The sequence below is a fragment of the Helicoverpa zea genome, chromosome 26 (genome assembly GCF_022581195.2).
Source record: "Helicoverpa zea isolate HzStark_Cry1AcR chromosome 26, ilHelZeax1.1, whole genome shotgun sequence".
Taxonomy (NCBI): Eukaryota; Metazoa; Arthropoda; class Insecta; order Lepidoptera; family Noctuidae; genus Helicoverpa; species Helicoverpa zea.
The window spans coordinates 2,741,532-2,760,299 of record NC_061477.1 but is presented as its reverse complement, the minus strand read 5'-3'; the positions used below and the strand labels follow the sequence as shown (position 1 = coordinate 2,760,299).

At 41.3% G+C, this 18,768-nt stretch overlaps 1 protein-coding gene across 5 annotated transcripts in view; it reads right to left on the bottom strand.

Moving 5' to 3' along the window:
• Positions 1-11: 11 nt before the first annotated feature.
• The window catches only part of LOC124643090 (serine/threonine-protein kinase Genghis Khan), a 69,979-nt gene continuing 51,222 nt past the window's right edge, over positions 12-18,768 (bottom strand). For 4 of the 5 annotated variants that reach the window (XM_047181936.1, XM_047181937.1, XM_047181938.1 and 1 more), the window contains exons 34-35: positions 13,450-13,616; positions 12,738-12,956 (exon numbers count right to left, since the gene is read on the bottom strand). In XM_047181936.1, coding sequence (XP_047037892.1) covers positions 12,753-12,956; positions 13,450-13,616 — 371 coding nt within the window. In that variant the 3' untranslated portion in view covers positions 12,738-12,752. Of the gene's footprint in view, positions 3,970-4,513; positions 4,597-7,285; positions 7,456-7,629; positions 7,703-8,217; positions 8,357-8,954; positions 9,067-9,617; positions 9,741-10,337; positions 10,431-10,916; positions 11,109-12,737; positions 12,957-13,449; positions 13,617-18,768 lie in introns of those variants that run through there. The other variant, XM_047181940.1, reaches the window with a different exon arrangement.

Genomic DNA, 18,768 nt, shown 5'->3' with positions numbered 1-18,768 from the left:
AGGCTAGAAAATTGAGATAATCGTAAAATATTCACTTTAATATTTCATCAGATTATAAAACTCGAAAGCTAGGAAGTGCCAAAAGAGTTACTGTCTAAAACAATTATGTTATACATCGCAACAGTAAATGTGAATAAAAAACGATACAATTTCGACCATTACAAGCGTATTTTTAATATAAATATCAATTTTAGCAAAATCTACGTTTCTAAACCCGTTGCATATTATTTTAAATACAATTTTCATATAATCTTATTCTAGCGTATTTCTCGATCAACAAATTTTTGAGATATACAATTTATTAGGTTATACAACGCCAATCGTTAATTTACGTATCCTCGATAATAATTTAATTAATATCAATTGACAAGGGTAAATGCTGTGATGCGTAGTGTTGTCACTTGTCGATAGTTCACCTAGCGAGTTATCGAAACTACCGATATGCGATTTTTCTGTGTTGTCATATAAAAACCAACGGAATGTTTTTGTTTTAATACTCATGAATTTTGATTGTTGTTTATTACGTTAACGGAGTGATTTGGAACTAAATATCGATAGTTAATAAATTGTTTTCGTTAACGTGATAAGCAACAATCCACTTTATATTGTCGACAAAATTGGTTACAAATAAGTGGGTATTACACAAAATTTGTTCATACACAATTATATAAAAAAAAAGCAATATACATTCAGTTCTTTCTGGTGCATATAAGTTTTTTTTTTCACCAAATAAACATTTTAAAATTGGACATTCATATCAGTGGTAATTTTGATATAAATTAATTGTATTCAAAATTAAATGCGAAAATGATTTGTTACAATTTTGTAGAAATTACTTTTTAAATCGTAAATAACTACAGAGCCCAGTAGAAATACTATTATTTCTAAATACACTTCATAAGATGAGGGAATACTTTTTTAAGCACTTCATATTTCAGTCTACTGCACTGCGCAGTAATTTACGCATTAAATTTTGAAAGTAAACGTACATATTTCGATAGAAAGATCTTTGGAAAACTTATATTTCATCGAAGTTTATATAAAAAATACAAAATGGAGTAAATCCGAGGATAGAGGGCGCTACACTAGGTTAGGTATTGCATGACTAACATTTCTTAAATTACAAATTTCATTAAATTACAAATTTCATTAAATTACAAAGGATTTCAAAATAATTTCAGTCAAAACTTTCCTCGCATCAGTTCATTTTTTTCCGAGATTCTTCCACAAACATTTTTATTTTTGGCTAAACAAAATCTTGAAATTTAGTCATAATCAACCTAACCTTTTTATAGGTACAGCTCTTTAGACAAAAACATATAAAAATCTAACCTACAAAAAAAAATCTCATTGTCTAAGTCCAACTAATTTAATCTTAAAAAAATACATTGAAGACAAAATCATAGTCGCGATAATACATTACGGTCATAAACAAACAAAAAAAAAAGAGACTAGATTGTTAAAAAATTAACAATTATTACAAAAAAAATATTGCTTACGGTTAGGGTGAATAATCACAAAATAATCATGAGATTTGTTACAAATATAACGTAATACCTAAAGCTATGTGTATCTAAAAATGTCGATAGATATTAAAAAAAAACAATATGGTAGCTTAATTTAAACCACAGTTTTAGGTAAAACTGAAATATAGTTTATTTCATTGCTAATTCACAAGAAAATGCAACAGAAATTGAAATTTCAAAGTCTACGGAAAATGCATTTTATTTCTTTGTTCTAATTCCATAATTTACCTATCGACATTTGTGATACAATTTATGAACTTCATTTTACACACAAAGCATTAAAATAAAGCGACATTTTCACGTATGAAGGTATATAAATAATTAACTTAAACATTTAATGTGACGATTATTTTGGTAATATACTTTATAACTTCATTAAAAATGGAAATAATCACATTACTTTATTAATATACAAAACTTATGTATACAGTATACATTTCTAGCGAAAGGGTTAGAAATAATATTTTATAGATCATCAATCTATATCCTATTACGATTTTAAAGTCGATACACCTTCTTATCGATAAATAAGGCTTCCATTTATCGATATGCCGATTTATCGACTTTTAAAATCGTCGTCATTAACACAAATGAATATTTATCTTGAAGATTGTCGACGTAATAAGCGCTTAAAACGACGAGTAGTCGATTTAACTACATATCGATATAAACACGAAGAGACAGGTAACAAAATCTAGAGTTTTACTATTTGTTCCACTGTGGAGTTATAGACTACCTACCTATACAGGAATGGCAGTGTTTATTTAAGTTTATACTGTGAATATTATTTAAAATCTTTATCACATTAATCTGGCTTATTTTTCGAAGACATAATAAATGAAATATGTATTACTTTAATGCGAATTTTCGGGCGAATGTAAAAATGTCTGACATTATCAAAATTTTAAGCAATATTCACAAATATACATGAAAACATTTGGCTTTGAAGATTTTAACAACGTCACAGTCACAGTTTTTATTATTATTTAAAGACATCACATATTAAATTGTTCATGTTTTATTTTTTTATTTAATTATAAATTCATTAAAACTTAAAAACCCGGACCGGGTTTGTCGGCGGTTGCTTACGTCATAAGATGGCGTAGAGAGTATTAAAAATAAAAGCAATTAAATACATTTTGGTTAATAAAATCCTAAATCTATTTATTTATATATTATATACTTTACTTATCGGTGGATTATAGTTTATTGTCAAGATTGAATGTGCTCTGAAAAAGTTTTTTTTTATATAATGTAGTCATATTACAAGCTCCTCTTATTTTGACTCTATGTGACGCTGTGTGATTGAGGAATATAAGATTTTCCCAAGTAAATAAAACAGTCCCCTAGTAAATTATAAAGTAAAAAATCTGATCGTTCAGAATACATAATGAACAATGATTGATCAGTTCAAGTTTTCAAAATGCTTTAACTCAAGTTTATTAATTTCCCTTTACCATTATTTAATGTCCAAGCAACTCTAGATTTTTTCACAGCACATTGAAATCCTACAATAAACTATAGACACAAACTCGGCAACGGCTTACATACGGGATATAAAACACGTAGTTTATATTAAGAGGAATCTAATTGACCTACAAGCCACATTGGGTCTATATAACTAGAGCGGAGCACACACTAGTTAATATTAGGATGAATTTCAAAATTATTTTTTCAACATTTTTTGAACGTCACTAGTATAAAATAATGGTCATAAGAATCTTAATCTTGGCAAAATTATAATACTTGCTTTTTCAATAATAGGCTAATTTTCATACTCTTTTTGGAAGTCATAAAATGTTGCCAAAATGTGGCAAAAAAGTCAATTTATTTACATTTTCATTGCATTTTTCACTACAACACAATTAAAAATTAACTTAAAACGCACTCAATAAATAAAATTACTAATACCAGTCGAAAAGGTGAATAATTAAAAAGTCCTCGATTTTTTCCTAACGCCTAATATCCTACCAGTGTGCACTTAGCTTAATAATATCTATTTAAATTTGTTATTATCGTTTAATGGAAGGTTTAGTATTACTCATGCAGAAAACCATTACATTTTAACTATATGAGTTTTTTTTTCTGATAAATAATTTAATAACATTGCAAAATAAATCTTCCATATAATTCTTTTAGGAACCAAATATGTTGATAATAATTAATTATAATTTAATTGCGCCTGTGTTTATGACGAACACCATAACACATTATAGGGATGTCCTAACATATCGATATATTTGCTATCGATTTTTGAAATGATGATATTTTTCATAAAGACAGGCGTTTTAATGAAATACTTAAAGCATGTCGTAGAGCAGACTGAACTCTGTGTGGTCGACACACGGCATGTTTCCGCGCGGCCCCCGCAAACTATACTACTCAACAGAAGCAAGCGTAGAAACGACACATGTCCTGTGTCCACGATGAGTTCGGTTGGTTTCTACGGAGAGATATACACAAATAAGTTTTTTAAAGTGCTTTTTTTTAATAGTTTTTTTTTAAGTTACTTTATCTCATTCTTCACAATTTTTACTACTTTCGGTATATTAATTTAAAGCGTCAAGTAATCGAGTATTGATTTTTACAGGACAGTCAATGACGGATGAACTGACTTGGCTTAAAATTGGTGGGGATGTAGCTAAAACCAGGAAACTAACATAGAACTATTATACCCATCCGAAGACGGAAAAGTATTTCTCTCAGACTGCTGACGGAAGCTAGTCTATCTAATAAAGAGGGGACATTTTTATTGTTTGTTTGTACCCTCCAAAACTATTGGATCGATTTGAAAAATTCCTTCAATGTCGGAAAGCTACAGTCTTCGTAAGTTACACATACAAATTTTACCGCCGTACGAGCAGCAGTTTCCACGGGATACGTGTAAAACCTCTGTCAGAAGCTAGTATAATACAAAACCACGCTTACCATCAGGCCTGGCCCACCTGGCCCGGGACATACTGTGTCGCGTTAGCATACATACTCACCATCAGGGATCCATGGGATGCGGCGGCGAGGCGCCGCAGCTGCTGTCCTCCGAGTGCAGCGCGTCACCCAGCTCTGTGCCCACCTGGCCCGGGACATACTTTGTCAGTTTAGTATACATAGAAGAACATATAACCGTTATGTTAAAATATACACTCTAATAGGACTATATTTTTTCTATATGATATTTGTAGGTGTCAAATATGCTACAAATATGCTGAACACCTCAATCATCATCATCATCATCTCAGCCATAGGACGTCCACTTCTGAACATAGGCCTCCCCCTTAGATCTCCACAGATACCTGTTGGAAGCGACCTGCATCCAGCGTCTTCCGGTGACCTTTATAAGGTCGTCTGTCCACCTCGTTGGTGGACGTCCTACGCTGCGCTTGCTAGTCCGTGGTCTCCACTCCAGCACTTTTCGGCCCCATCGGCCATCTGCTCTGCGAGCAATATGGCCTGCCCATTGCCACTTCAACTTGCTAATCCGGTGGGCTATATCGGTGACTTTGGTTCGTCTACGGATCTCCTCGTTTCGGATTCGATCACATAGAGAAACATCGAGCATAGCCCTCTCCATAGCTCGTTGAGCGACTTTGAGCTTTGAGATGAGGCCGATAGTGAGAGACCACGATTCGGTGCCGTAAGTCATCACTGGTAACACACATTGGTTGAAGACTTTCGTCTTGAGGCACTGTGGTATGTCGGACGAAAAGACATTGCGTAGTTTCCCGAACGCTGCCCAGCCGAGTTGGATTCGGCGGTTGACCTCTTTCTCGAAGTTGGACCTACCTAATTGGACTACTTGTCCTAGGTAGATATATGAGTCAACAACTTCGAGTACCGAGCTTCCAACAGAGACTGGGGTGGGCTCAACATGGACATTTGACATAATTTTCATCTTGTCCATGTTCATTTTCAGGCCCGCCCGTTGTGAAACTCGGTCGAGGACCTCAAGCATCATACTGAGTTCCTCCATTGACTTTGCCATGACTACAATGTCATCGGCAAACCGAAGGTGAGTGATGTATTCGCCGATGATGTTGATGCCAAGTCCTTGCCATTCCAGGAGCTTGAAGGCGTCTTCCATTGCGGCGGTAAACAGTTTCGGTCAGATAACGTCCCCCTGTCTTACGCCTCTTCTCAATGGAATCGGCTTCGTGCTATGCTCCTGTACTCGGACCGACATGGTGGCGTTATCATACAAACACTTCAACACCTCGATGTACCGATAGTCAATATGGCATCGTTGGAGTGACTCAAGTACCGCCCATGTTTCCACCGAATCGAAGGCTTTCTCATAGTCCACAAACGCTAAGCATAATGGCAAGTTATACTCCTCGGTCTCCTGTATAACTTGCCGCAGCGTATGGATATGGTCTATGGTACTAAAGCCTCTTCGGAAACCGGCTTGTTCGGGAGGCTGGAAGTCATCAAGCCTGTGTTCGAGACGGTTCGTGATAACCCTTGAAAACAGCTTATAAACATGGCTTAGAAGTGTGATGGGTCTGTAGTTCTTCAATAGGCTGTTGTCACCTTTTTTGAAGAACAACACCACCCCACCCCTGCTCCATGCTTCAGGCGTTTTGCCCTCGGACAGGACTGAGTTAAAGAGCTTCTGGAGGGTCAACGGACTTTGCGACCGAAGTGTATAACTGTCCATAGAACCTCTCGATCTCGCCTAAAACCTCTGCCTTGGTCGACGCTATGCTGCCATCCTCCCGTTTCAGCTTAGTCATCTGGCTTTGCCCAATAGACTTGTCCTTTGCGAACACTTTGGAGCCTTGGTTTCGCTGTATGGTCTCTTTAACACGAATCGTATTAAAGAGACGCAGATCGTGTCGCAAGGACTTGGATATTCGTCTATTGAGCTGCCTATATGACTTCGCATCGTGGGAAGACTGCAACTGTAGCAAGCGTCGTTCAGCCATGAGGTTCAAGGTTTGCTCGGTTAGTTTTTGAGGTCTATCTTTACGGCCGGGTCTAAAAAACTTAGACCCTACCGTGCGGACAGTTTCCACTAGTCCGTCGTTGATCTCGTCCACTGACACTAAGTTCTCGAGGCAAGCAAAGCGATTAGAGAGCTCGAGTTGAAAGCTTTCCGGGTTTTGAATATGGGACCGAGTAGGTCGGAGCGTAGACTTCATCAGACTGGACCTTTCAAGTTTAACATTGATATTCAGCGAGGCTCTTACGATTCGGTGATCGCTACCGGTTTTTACCCTGTTGATCACAGAGACATCACTGAATATCCGTTTCTTGTCGGTCATGAAGAAGTCTATCTCGTTTCTCGTGAAACCACCGGGACTCAACCAGGTCCATTTCCTGTGAGGCGGCTTCTGGAAGAAAGAGTTCATCATGAAGAGTTCCTCTCTCTCCAGAAAGTCGGCCAGCCTCTGTCCCCTAGGGTTCCGTTGCCCATATCCAAATTGCCCCACTCTCAACTCATCACCGCTTTTCTAGCCCAACCTAGCGTTAAAGTCCCCCATGACAACGGTGTAATGGGTCTTTGTAGTGAAATGGAGGGCCCTTGATATATCATCAAACATAATATCCTCCACTTCATCGTCTGAATGTGTCGAGGTCGGTGCGTACACTTGCACTACCTTGAGGCTATACCTGTCGGTGAGCTTTATGATAACATATGACATACTTCAGTATAAAAAACTATTCTATTCTAATATCTTTAAATAATTGTCCGGCCAGGTATTCAATATAATAAAACCTTAAAACCAAACAGTATCTAAGTACTACATCTCTACAGTACATACCTTGAGCACGTCATGCAGCGAGCTCATGCTGCCCAGGCTGAGCGGGGTGATGGACCGCTCCAGCAGCAGGGAGCCGCTGCCCTGCGAGCCGCCGCCCACCGACCGGTCCATGGGCCGCGCGGGCGGCGACGGCGGCGGGGACCCGGGGGCCTCGCGCCGACGCCATGACCCTGGCAAGCAAGAAATAAAACTCAAAAATGTCGGAAAAAATAATATGGTAAATAATAAATAAACAATCAAACGTGATGAACCAGAGATCCATTAAGTGTATTTTCTACGATGCTAGGACAACATCACCATTTTCCCGCATCTATCACAATTTTATTTGTGGGAAGAATACATACCATTATAAGATCCTGTGCCGTGTGATATCGTTAACGGTGACGTCCGTTTACTGCTCTCTCGACTGCTATACATCTAGAAAATACAGCAAAACATACATTAATAACTGTTCATTTTTTTGTGAATTTTGAACGCTTGCTCAATGCAGATTGATTATTTCAGACTTTATAGTCAAGGTTTCCTCGAGATGTTTTCCTCAATTTTTATCAGACACTAGCCGTTTTCCAGCGGTTTCACCCGTGTCCCGTGGTAACTACTGCCCGTACCGGGATAAAATATACCCTATGTTACTCGTGGATAATGTAGCTTTCGAATGGTGAAAGAATTTTTAAAAACGGTCCAGTAGTTTTTGAGCCTATTCAATACAAACAAACAAACAAACAAAGTTTTCCTCTTTATAATATTAGTATAGATTGGTGTCCAAGATATACTTAGGAAGTACATACAAACTTAGAAAAGTTGCTCAATCCTGAACCGAGTGAGAGGAGGCCTGTGCCCAGTGGGATGATAAAAAACTTGTTGATGATGATTTTTTGTGGAATAATTAGGCAATTAGAAGTTTGTGGGGGCCGAGATAATATAGTAGTTACCTGTGGATGCTCGTCAGCAGTCTCGACAGTGGTGGGCAGGTCGAGGAGTCGCTGCGAGCGGATGCCGTCGCCCGGCCCCATGTGCGACAGGTGGGCGAAGTTTGTGGGGGCTGATATTAGACGCGAACGACGCTCTGATCTGTTGGTATAACAGTCATTTATGTATCAAAGTTTATGAAGCTGATGTTTTGACGAAGAAGCAACTGTGGTGTGTGACGGCTCGTTCCCGCTAGCGGGCGCGGTCACACTGCTCAGCACGCCGCCCGCGCCACATCCCCTCCCGTGCGCGCAACCCTCACACACTCATATCAATCATATCTTCCACTGTGCATTCCAATTCAATTCAAATTCCAAATTCAAATAAGGTCAAGGAAAATTGTTCGAATTTGGTATTGCTAGACGCAAAAAAAAATTGATGCTGCCAAAGTTTTCTGTGGCGCGAGAATAGCATTTTTTTTATTTATTTTTTTCTATTCGTTATTTTACACCAGGAAGAAATAAATATAAACGTTTATTTAATGAACACATACAAATTACTAACCAAGTACAGTACGGTTGGTTAATGTTTTTACATATAAATATAGTTTTGTAGCTATTATACAGCTCCCAACTTCTTCAAGCTGTACTCTAAAGGATGGTATATTGAGTCTACGTAGATAATGAAACGTACCGCCTGTAATGCCAAATGTAAATGCTAATAAATAATTAAGTATTAGTTAATGTTAGTAAATACTCACAATCGGTTATGCGCCTCAATAGCCTGGTGCGACTGCTCCCGTACGGAAAACCGTCGCTTAGTGCCCCACAGCGACGTGTCCACACAGATCGGCGGGTCCGACGCTCGGGGATCTGTTGAAAGTGGTATTTATTGTTAGGAGATATTATGTTAATATTGGTTAGCAAGAAAATGCATTAAAACGATCGAAAAATAACTAAAATGCAGTAAAATCTAACATAAGCAACAGTCATAACTATAGAACAAAAAAAAAATTGGAGGTCAGAGAAGTAGTCACACATTTTCATTTAGATTCCGTTGTCCTGGAAAAATGTCCCGTTCCTAACACTTGGAGGTGGAATGTGAATAGACGCTGATACAGTTTAATGTCGAGTAAAAAGCCTGTGCTTTTTTTACAATATAATAAAATCCTTCTCATGTATTAGGTTTGACCTTCTCGACTTTATGTCGGTTTTAATAGGTATCCCGTTCCGCAGCCCGCGGAAAAAAAGATACCTATGTCCCCCTCTAGTCTGTGATAAGTATAGATATAGTATACTTAAAATGTTATACATTTTACATAAAGTAGGTATTGGTGTACACAAAAAACAATTTTAGGGGTATAATTAAGTGGGCATGAACTATTGCCGAGTGCAAGTATGAATATGCATATATGTGAACTTACGTGACATGAGCGGCCGCAGGTATATGATGAAGGGCGCGGCGTCGCTGGAGAAGGGGAAGCCGTTGCCGCCGCCGCCGCCCACGCAGCAGATCCACCCCGACTCGTCTAGGGGACGGGCGTTCGCTGCAAATACAGTCGCAAATTATAATTGACAGAAAGTTACTCGTTTTTTAATGAAATTACAAATTAACTCTTCAATCATCATCATCTCAGCCACAGGACGTCCACTGCTGAACATAGGCCTCCCCCTTAGATCTCCACAGATACCTGTTGGAAGCGACCTGCATCCAGCGTCTTCCGGTCTTCCTACCTTTATAAAGTCGTCTGTCCACCTTGTTGGTAGACTTCCTACGCTGCGCTTGCTAGTCCTCTATACCCTACATTACTTTTTACTCTTCAATACCCTACATTTATTCAATGCTAGATTTGTTTTGCTTCTTTCAATGGTACATACTCCTAAGACATCTGAAGAATATGAGAGATGGCTTGCGTTAATAAATTGCAGACATACACATACCATCACAACAAAAAACTATTAGTAATACGACATACAAAAATATTATGTTAGTGTATCTTTTTTATTTACATCAGGTCATTTAGTGTCCATACAAAAAAATATATATATTTTTTTGATAATATATATATATATATATTTTTGATGAAATAAATATTAAAGCAATCAGAAACCTCATCAGAATCAATCAGAGTAAAGTGACTCACGTATATTCATAGTCTGCACCCAGTCTCCCGTTTCAATATCATACACGTCGATATGCGTCGCCGTGAATATTAGCAGGTGCGTCTCGTTGATCGCTGCAACAGAAAACAATTTATTGATTGCAAAATGTATACTGTGACACTTCAATGAAATAAACAATTGCAACTATTTGAGCTGTGGCATATTGTCGCAAAGGCCACCAGGCCGTTATGGTGTCTCTTGTCTTGTGTGCGATCGAATTTGCGCAAATCATCAGTCAGTTGACATTATCATATGCAAGGGAAATTTCAGTTCGACCGAATTTATCAAACGAACTGTTCGCATTCGCGGAAATTCACTTCCCACCGACACAATGTTTTACATGCGTTGGCTGTTTGTTATTTCGCGGCACGTTCTTCGCGTTCGAATGCAGATCGCTGACATAGGACGCCCCCTATGTCTGATTAGCGCGGCCGCACGGTGCAGACACCGTGTACTGTGTACTGTGAGAGTGGGCGCTAGCCTCACTAGGAGATGCGCATTATGGACTCAGCAACATCTAGCCACACTAGACATAGTCGAGAACAGCCTAGTCTACTCACCGTGGTGCTGCGGATGAGCAGTGTACATGAGCTCGGTGTCGCGGGCGCGGTGCCCGTGCCGGTCCACGTACAGCGCCAGCGAGTTGAACACCAGCAGCGTGTCGCCCGACCCTGGTACCGGCGCAGCACACAGCGGCCTGGCCCCCGAGTGCGAGAGGAACACGTTCACTTGGTTCTCGGGGTGGACTAGAGCTGTGAAAACAATGTTACCAATTAGAAATTGAATTAAGCCGTAAACAGATAAAAAACTAGTAATTTTTTAACCTGTTTTTTGACTTATTACATGACCAAAATACACAATAAGACACATATAAAACTACGAAAGTAACGAGCACATCTGACGTCCGCAGGGCGTCACAGTGCGCAGTGCACGTAGGCGATTCTTTCGGCACCCTCAGCTGGCTCTGTTTCTATTGGTCACAGTGCTCCGCACCACCATTACTTGCAGCTTCTAGGCATTCTACGTTTATATTGATGACCTCCTAACCAATTATGGGCTGTGACGGTTGTTCTCATATAAGGAGATCAGCCAGCTGTGCAGGATATTTTATAGTGCACAAGCATTTGCGCAGACACAGGTGCACTCACTATTCCTTCACTCTCATAGTGCGATGAGACAACAATCCGACACGACCAGAGAGAGATCAGGCGCAGGACCAACATTTACATACTTTCCGATGCACGGGTGTATCAATCACCGGCTTCCAGACTCTGGGCTGCTTTGTGAGTTACTAAAACCCACCGAAGTTTCTAAGACCCGGAACCCGAGACCTCGTACTCCGCAGCTGCGCTCGCGACAACTAGACCAACGAGGCAGTAACGACGCTTATATTAATTAGGCTACTCACAGACGGCGGGCTGGTCGAGCGTGGCGCGGCGCGGGTCGGGCAGCGCGTGCGCCGCGAAGCCGCCGCGGTAGCCCAGCAGCAGCCGCGCGCCGCACAGCTGCAGCTGTGCTCGCGACAACTAGACCAACGAGGCAGTAACGACGCTTATATTAATTAGGCTACTCACAGACGGCGGGCTGGTCGAGCGTGGCGCGGCGCGGGTCGGGCAGCGCGTGCGCCGCGAAGCCGCCGCGGTAGCCCAGCAGCAGCCGCGCGCCGCACAGCTGCAGCTGTGCTCGCGACAACTAGACCAACGAGGCAGTAACGACGCTTATATTAATTAGGCTACTCACAGACGGCGGGCTGGTCGAGCGTGGCGCGGCGCGGGTCGGGCAGCGCGTGCGCCGCGAAGCCGCCGCGGTAGCCCAGCAGCAGCCGCGCGCCGCACAGCTGCAGCTGTGCTCGCGACAACTAGACCAACGAGGCAGTAACGACGCTTATATTAATTAGGCTACTCACAGACGGCGGGCTGGTCGAGCGTGGCGCGGCGCGGGTCGGGCAGCGCGTGCGCCGCGAAGCCGCCGCGGTAGCCCAGCAGCAGCCGCGCGCCGCACAGCTGCAGCTGTGCTCGCGACAACTAGACCAACGAGGCAGTAACGACGCTTATATTAATTAGGCTACTCACAGACGGCGGGCTGGTCGAGCGTGGCGCGGCGCGGGTCGGGCAGCGCGTGCGCCGCGAAGCCGCCGCGGTAGCCCAGCAGCAGCCGCGCGCCGCACAGCTGCAGCTGTGCTCGCGACAACTAGACCAACGAGGCAGTAACGACGCTTATATTAATTAGGCTACTCACAGACGGCGGGCTGGTCGAGCGTGGCGCGGCGCGGGTCGGGCAGCGCGTGCGCCGCGAAGCCGCCGCGGTAGCCCAGCAGCAGCCGCGCGCCGCACAGCTGCAGCTGTGCTCGCGACAACTAGACCAACGAGGCAGTAACGACGCTTATATTAATTAGGCTACTCACAGACGGCGGGCTGGTCGAGCGTGGCGCGGCGCGGGTCGGGCAGCGCGTGCGCCGCGAAGCCGCCGCGGTAGCCCAGCAGCAGCCGCGCGCCGCTCAGCTGCACGCTGCACACCGCGCCCGCAGCGCGCAGCTCCGCCACGCGGACCCGGCGCGCGACAGTGCGCGTGATCTCGTACACGTTCACTACGTACGCGTTCTAGAACAAAAATCTAACATATAAACTCGGAATAAGCACTTTTTAACAGACTAGCTAAAAAACGTCATTACAAATCCAATATGGCTGCCGCCCCAAAATGGCGGACAGGCTATTTGAAATCCACCCCCATGATATGAGTATGCATTTATGTAGTAGTGTAGTATGAATTTGCTGTGAGGAATACGAAAAAAGTATAAAATAAAATAGTTTAAGAAACTAAAAACACGCAAAATATGCACGTATTGTTCATGTAGGTATAATATACAGCTGCTTTCATTCATTTTAACTTCTGTTTCCATTTCTTTTTACACACTGTCTACATCGCTTTTATTCTCGTTTTCCTTTCGCAGATACCTGCTAGAAGAGATTTATTTAGAAATAAGCATTACCTTTGTAAATTCTATCTTTCCTGTCGTGTTTCTTTACCATGTGTGTATGTATTTAAATTTGTAAATAAAGAAAATTATATTTTTAGCTGCCTTTTTTCACTTACCTGTCGTTTACACAAAACAGCAAAGCCGTGAGCGGCATGAGACAGGGGTCCGGCGGCGAGTGCGAGGGCGCCTTTACTTTCAGCTAGTTTCACGCATTCCACTTCAGCACATTCCAGTGCTCGAATCGGGACTAGACGGACGTGTCGACCGCGGCCTGCGATTACCACTGCAAGAAAAAGGTGTAGGTATGTTAATATTTCATAGAGAAAAAAAGTCATTTATTCAAAGTGGGCTGAAAACAAGCATTTTTTGAAGGGCAAATTTACAAAAGACATCCCCCAAAACGCCCGCCGTTCTCCACTTCCTATGTGTAAGATGTGATTCTTAATGACAAACATCATTATATTAGACAAGACAAGATAAACAGTATATATTATTATCGTACACAAGTATAATTACACATGTACATTACATAAGACATCTATAGTTCCCGCAAAATTCAATGGTAAAGTCCGAGCCAATGCACGATTGCCCCTCTTGCACTTTATACACCGGTTGATACCTAAAAATGGTTTCTGCGAAGCGACTTCACCGTGTTCTGTGGCGACAAAAAGTTTTGCGAGATCTTTACATGTAATACAATATAATTTGATAATTTATTAAATTTTTAAATTTATTAAATTACAAGGCACACCAACAACTTATTTACAAATGCTACGCAGATATTAGTATAGAATTGTTAGTTCTGTGTAAATAAGTCACTTACAGGCGTGCACAGCGCTCACAGATAATAGCGTGGTCGGCTGTAAATAACTTAAATCAATAAAATTAAATTAAAAGTAACTAAAACATAAACTATACAATTAAGAAATTAAAATAAAATAATACAAAATTTGATAAATTAGACAATTAAATTAAACAAAATTAAATCAAGTAATAAATCAATAAAATTAACGAGATCCAACCGTAAAAAAACTTAATTAAAAATATTTATTGATGGGAGATCAGTGAGAACTACGAATCAATCCTTCTTTTATAATTTTAGAGCGAAATTGAGAGAGAGCATCCGAAAAGATATCAATGTCAGCATCTTGATTACTGGCACTGATCTTATTGTAAGTGTCCATCATCCTATTAAGGGGAGCGGAGCGTCCCAGGTTTGTACGACAGCTTCTACTCACAAATGTACTACGTGCCCTAACCGATCTCACCCGACACCCGCGAGGAACGTCTAATTTGATCTGTTCAAGCAGTTCGGGAGTGCATGTTTGACCGTTCACTATCTTGAAAAGCAGAACCATATCCGCCAGAATTCTACGATCTTGCAGAGAAGACAGTCCAAAATGATTCATACGAAGCGTGTAGTCAGCTCTGTTGGGGCAGCTATTATCCCTGAACCGTAAGTAACGTGTAAAGCTTCGTTGAATCCGTTCGATTCTGTCCGAGTGAACGCTGTACATTGGATTCCAGACCGAGGAAGCATATTCCAACGTGCTACGAACAAGGCTATTAAACAGAGTTTTTAACGCTGCAGTGCCTTTAAACTCTTTGCACGCTCTTTTAATAAAACCTGCCATTTTAGCAGCTTTCACGGTAATGCTGTCAAAGTGAGAAGTAAAAGACAGGTTATAGCTGAGATGCACGCCTAAGTCCCGAATAGTCTCAACTCTCTCCAAAGGAGCACCTGCAAGTGAATAGGATGTTGGAATCGAGCGTTTTTTACGTGTAAACGTGATGTGATGACACTTGCTTACATTTAACATCATGCCGTTGGCGACGCACCAAGACTGCAACGAGTTGAGGTCCCTTTGAAGTAGTGCAGCGTCCTCTAGTGACCCAACAACCCGGTAGATTTTCAGGTCGTCAGCAAAAAGTGAACACCGACTATGACGAAAGCTATCTGGTAGGTCATTTATAAAAATTATGAATAATATTGGGCCAGCATGTGAACCCTGTGGCACACCGGATGTTGCAGTATATTCCGAAGAGTGGTACCCTTCCATTACTACTCTCTGTCGGCGCTTATCCAAATATGAACAAAACCATTCCAAGAGACTCCCATGAACACCAATGTTTTCAAGTTTTAATAATAACGTCCGATGGTCGACTTTGTCAAAAGCACTGCTAAAGTCAGTGTAAATGGCATCTATTTGTTGACCTGCGTCCACAGCTAATGACAGGTCATTAATGTAAGATACTAAATTCGTGACAGTTGACTTATTACTGCAAAACCCGTGTTGCTGAGGTGCAATCTGACATTTAATATGCGCATTTAATATGGGACAAACTAAGGACTCGAATACCTTTGAGAAAATAGAGAGCATGGATATGGGACGATAGTTACTTGCGTCAGCTTTATCGCCTTTTTTATATACCGGAACCACGTTTGCCTTTTTCCACTCCGAGGGAAAAATTCCAGTTGACAAAGATCTATTATATATCAGTGATAACGGAAGAGTAAGACCTCGGACACACTTTTTGATGAAAATTGGTGGCAATCCGTCAGGACCGGCACCTTTCGTAACATCTAGCTTTTTTAGTGCTTTAAAGATATCATTTTCATTAAAATTAATTCTACCCAGAGATTGTTGGGGGAAATTTTGAGGAGTTCGCGCAAGCGGGATATTCTTTCTATTAAAAGTGGAACTGAACTGCGAGGCAAAAAGGTTACAGATATCGTCGCCATTAGTAGCCACTACATTATTGAATTTAATTGTAGATGGAACAGCAGCAGACTGTCTATTTTTGGCCTTGACGAAAGACCAAAAACATTTGGAATTAAACCGCATATTGCTTTCTATTTTATGCACGTATTTACTGTAGCACTCTTTAATTTGAGCCCGGGCTCGGTCGTTGAGAATTCTATATTCAACTTGGTCACGTGGATTATTATATTTCCTAAAGCGAGATCTTAATTTTTCTTTTTCGTTTAAAATGGTGACCAGAGATTTTGTGTACCAGTGAGGGTATTTACAATTAAGTCGCTTGTATTTGGGAACAAGTTCACTTATTATAATGTTTATACGTTCATATAATGTAGAGACCATTTGATCTACATGCGAACACAAACCTAACAGCTTTATCCAGTCTATCTCACACAATTTGTTGTTGATTGATTCGTAATTAGCACTGCGGAAGTTATATACTTTGGTCTGTCTAGGCTTTAATGCCGCAACAGTTACAAACTGGTAATCTATTACAAGAGGTGGATGGTAATTGTCGACTCTGCTAATCGGGGTTTCACACTTTTTCACTACGCCCGATTGAACATTCGTGAGAAACAAATCTAAGATTTTATTCTTCGAGTTTTTCACTGAGTTACATTGCTGCAGGGAGTTCAGGGACATGAAATCTATTAACGAAAAACCTAGACTATTATTATAATTTGAGGGGACCGTTACGGTTGCATTCGTGACGCTAAGGTCTACTTCCCAGTTTATGAAGCCCAGGTTGAAATCTCCGAGTATAATTACTTCTTCACCAGACGCGTCGATAATACTTGATGCGACATCGAGGAACGAGTCCAGTTGCTGTTGATTCACTGGCGGGGGAAGGTAGACGGCACAAATGTTAATCTTCTTCCCGTTGTTTAGTTTTAACCTGACCCACAAGTCTTCCGCTGGGGTTTCCCATTGACAAGCACGTGATGAATCAAACCTCTTAGACACCGCGATCAGTACACCTCCCCCTTCTTTACTTCCCAATGCACTGGAGGCTCTGTCCCTTCTATAGACGTTATATGAGGCATCAAAGATCTCTCCGTCGCAGACATTGCTGTTGAGCCAAGTTTCAGTTGCAACAATAACGTCGTACTGGCTAGCACCAACTTCCATGTTAATATCCTGGAGTTTCGTTCGCATACCTCTAAAGTTTTGGTAATAAATTGTGAATTTTATATAAAGACCTATAGTATATGTCATATATGCACACGTTAACACAACAATTCCCTAAAGTAGTGCGATAGCTTGCAGGGATTTTACTTGCCTTGCGCTTGTTCCGTCATCTTTGCGAACAAGAATACGCCCATCACGAACCCATACGTATCTATAGCCTTTCTCGCGTGCCATTTTCCTGGTCTCAGCGTGAATGGCTTTGTTTAAAGGCGATAAATGTTCGGAGACGAAGACCGGCATCTTAACACCACCGTATCCCAAGTGGCTGGAATTAAGCTTTTCTTGTGGGTGGGCCCGGTTGAACTTGGCAAGATGTCTTGTTCCGCGATGTTGTGAGATATCGCATTTCCTAGCTGTACCACGGTGCTTAAGAGATTTTCGTTTTTGTTTTCAGGTATTCCATTTATTTCTATGTTATCTTGACGTGAGTGTTGCTCCAAAATGTTGACTCGTTCGACCAGTTCCGACATGGACTTCTTGAGACTATTGTTCTCAGACGCAAACTGCTTTATGACCTCCTTGTTATTATTGAGTTCAGCCTTTATGTCATCAAAGGTTTGACTCATGAAGGTTACTGAGTCTTTCAATTCGCCAAGCAACTTAAGACTATCCCTCAATTTAATAAACTCCTCTTCAAAGAATGCCTTCAGCGACACTTTAAGCTGCGATGAAATTACAGACTCAATCTCGTGACGGATGGATGCGAGAGCATTGTCATCGAGCGCACGAGCTACACTTTCGTATTCGGTATAAGTTGCATTTTCCTCACTTGAAACACTATTAGGCGTATTATCAACACGCGCCCGCTTTGACGGCTTCGACCGAGAGGGAACGTTGCTGACTTCCCGATTCACAGGAGTAGTTACAGCCTTTTTCTGGTCCTCTTCGCCATGGGTAGCGATTTGCCCTACAGGTGGCGGGGATCTTTGCACGCGAGGCATCTTTTTTATAATTGAACGCGTTGGTGATTAGTCGGAGTGGAATGTATTTAACCGATACTAAAATCGGGGTGGCGCCACTTTCGCAGTGTCAGTTTTGTAGCTTGAGCGCACTGTATTTATTACCTGGAACGCAGCGCTCGTGACAGTGCTGGAATGTTGGCAGCAATGACAAGCTATCAATACGTGCACGCGCGCAGGATTCTGACGGTTATGCAGGACACTTAACCGCGACAATTCCTTGAGTACGCAAGACAGTCACTGTGATAATGCACTTTTTCACTATTTAAGTTATTAAAAGTTTTAATGTTTATAGACGCACAGAATGTTTGTATGCACCGTTGGTGGATTGACACTTCACTGTTTTTGAGTTTTTAATGTAAATAAAGTTAATTATAGTTCGGCCATTCAGAGAATGCGTTCCTGACACGTCGCGATTGAACTGACGACGTAACTTTGCAATGGCGTTGCAGTTACGATAAAAATATTTTTGCTGGTTATTTACCGTTTTAACAATTGAGGAGCATTAAAACAACATTATTATATC